This window comes from Penaeus vannamei, chromosome 15 (genome assembly GCF_042767895.1).
Source record: "Penaeus vannamei isolate JL-2024 chromosome 15, ASM4276789v1, whole genome shotgun sequence".
NCBI classification, from domain to species: domain Eukaryota; kingdom Metazoa; phylum Arthropoda; class Malacostraca; order Decapoda; family Penaeidae; genus Penaeus; species Penaeus vannamei.
The window spans coordinates 20,183,625-20,186,124 of NC_091563.1; the positions used below are offsets into that span (position 1 = coordinate 20,183,625).

Genomic DNA, 2,500 nt, shown 5'->3' on the forward strand with positions numbered 1-2,500 from the left:
AAGCGAGTTCGACATTATTAAATTTGGAATATAGGTTCACAAGTTGTTGCTTTTCTCTAGAATATGAGACCAGTTCCATTCTTCAAAGGTAACAATTATTGCCTTAGCTTTGCTCGATGCAGGATCAGTCTCTTATTAAACTGTTTTTTCTCCACACTCTTACTGTACACACACACACACACACACACACACACACACACACACACACACAGACACACACACACACACACACGCACACACACACACACACACACACACACACACACACACACACACACACACACACACACACACACTCACATAAAAAAATCATAGACAAGCAATTTTGAGACCTTTAAAAGGAAGCCACATGGCCAAAGTAACGCAGTAGCCGTGTTCGTCGAGCGATCCTTCTGGATGCAGAAGGATCGTCCTGACTCTGACCCGGCATGCTGACAAGGGCGAACTGGGCTCGAACTTGCGATGGTAAAAGCAGCACTGTGCCTCTGAGCTATGCCATCTTCGAGACCTCCTTTGGGCAAGACTAAAAGGATGTATCTAAAGAACTCAAATTCAAAAAATCTTAGAAATAAATATACTATACTACTATGACGTGTCATCCAAAATTAAGTGGTGTTTTTTAAATTACACATTACTTAAGGGTACATGGAAAGTATAAACATAGTAAAATATCAATGTACTTCAGCTGTTCTATTTTTTTTTCTTCCTCTTTATTATTATTATCATTTTTCTTTCTTGGTTAAACAGATTTTACTCAGAAGGACTCCTCGTCTTTCAATATTCAGAAAGGTACCTTATACAAAAGCAAAATGAAGAAATGCTTTTGTTGCAATAGTGTTATCAAAGAAACACTTATCAAGGAATCACAACTGTATTTTGAAGACATTAAGTATAATCACTGTACATCTGACAAGGTTGCATGTTTTTACGTTTGGGTGCTTATGAATTGATGAAAATATAATCCAACTCGCAAGACATCTCAATATCAATATGCTGTATATCCTGGCACAGATGTTGTAAATTGTCTGCAGCACACAGCACATTATTTTGAAGACGCCTTTGGGACCTTGTGCACATGATATAGGTGCATATATACATTGATGTATTACTAAAATGTAATATATATCTGGATATACTCCTGAATAATATTTGCCTTCACATACAAATATTTTGTAAGTTTAAGGAAAAAATTACAGCGTGAAATAGCCCTTCACCGTAGAGAGAATCGACGACTTGTGATGTTCATCCTCGTAACACCTATTTCTCGAAGCACAGGTGAAAACGCCTCTCTAGGGGTCAGAGAATAAAAGCAATTACATTTAATGTACGCAGAGTACAAATAATAGCCCAACCTAATAGTATATTAGGTTGGGCTATTATACATAGAGAAAGTAACTGTAGTCCCCATAAATTGAAGAAACCTAAGACTTCCCTACCAAACCACCAAAAGCTCAGATCTCGTTATATTGCTCCCACCACTACGAATTGTGAAATGTACTGGTGCTGGTTGCTAAATGACAGCAAACAAGGATTTTTTCCTTTATTCACAATGCTTCCCGTCCACACTCTAGAATGCAACACCCAGCAAGAAAAAAAAATTACAACAGGAAATCAGTCATTATAACCATATTTCAAAAATCATACCACGACCCAAATCGCTGAAGTAATTTCCCTTACTGGCATATTCTTGAATTGTTTAAATATGTTTGATATTGATTTTTTCTTCATCGTACACACGAATATCCTTCACCAAGATTTATGCTCCCTCTGTTAACACACGATCAATTTAGGACATAGAGTGGTATCCACGAATGTCCTCAGACAATTCTAAGAATAAAAGTTGACAAGAGTATGAGCCGGAAAATTCTTACCAAATTTTGTCTTGGACGTTTTCTGGGCATATTCCCAATCAGGGCCGAATGCTCGAAAGACACTCAAACTTAAGCGCGCTGGAGGCCTCATCTGTTCTACGGTGACCTAGGTCGGATTGAAGCTTCGTACACACAAACGCTTTTTCCGGCGCTGTATCCCCGCCTTAAAACCCGTTTTGCTGCAAATCACTTACGGCATCGGATCTGCTGTTTCTTTGGCTCTTCGGGAATCTTGACTAATTATAAGCCGCAAAAGTTAATCGCCTGAGACTGTAAGCTCTGCGCATGGGCCGTGGGAGCACTCGGCCGTAAGCTTCGGCGCCGTAAAGTGTTTGAGTGTCTGGCGCCAGGTTATCTCAGATAGGCGTTGTGTCGCACATAAATATATCAGTAAAAAGATGTCAAACAGATACTTTTATATTACTCAAATTGTTGTATATATGGTACACACTCATATTAATGCATAAATGAACACGTTCATTATTAATAAAACCTGACCAAACAAATAATTTAAATGAACATTTGCCAACAATGGTAGTCGTTTGTTGACATCGTTCATTTGCGCTCATCAGTTCATATAATATTCATAAATACCTTTCATTGTATGTAAATATGGGTTTTCATTGGAT

At 38.2% G+C, this 2,500-nt stretch overlaps 1 protein-coding gene across 1 annotated transcript in view; it reads right to left on the minus strand.

The window, feature by feature from the left end:
* Positions 1-852: 852 nt before the first annotated feature.
* Positions 853-2,500, minus strand: part of LOC113824981 (uncharacterized) — a 30,872-nt gene continuing 29,224 nt past the window's right edge. The window contains exon 7 of the mRNA XM_070130525.1: positions 853-1,289. Coding sequence (XP_069986626.1) covers positions 1,211-1,289 — 79 coding nt within the window. The 3' untranslated portion in view covers positions 853-1,210. The remainder of the gene's footprint in view (positions 1,290-2,500) is intronic.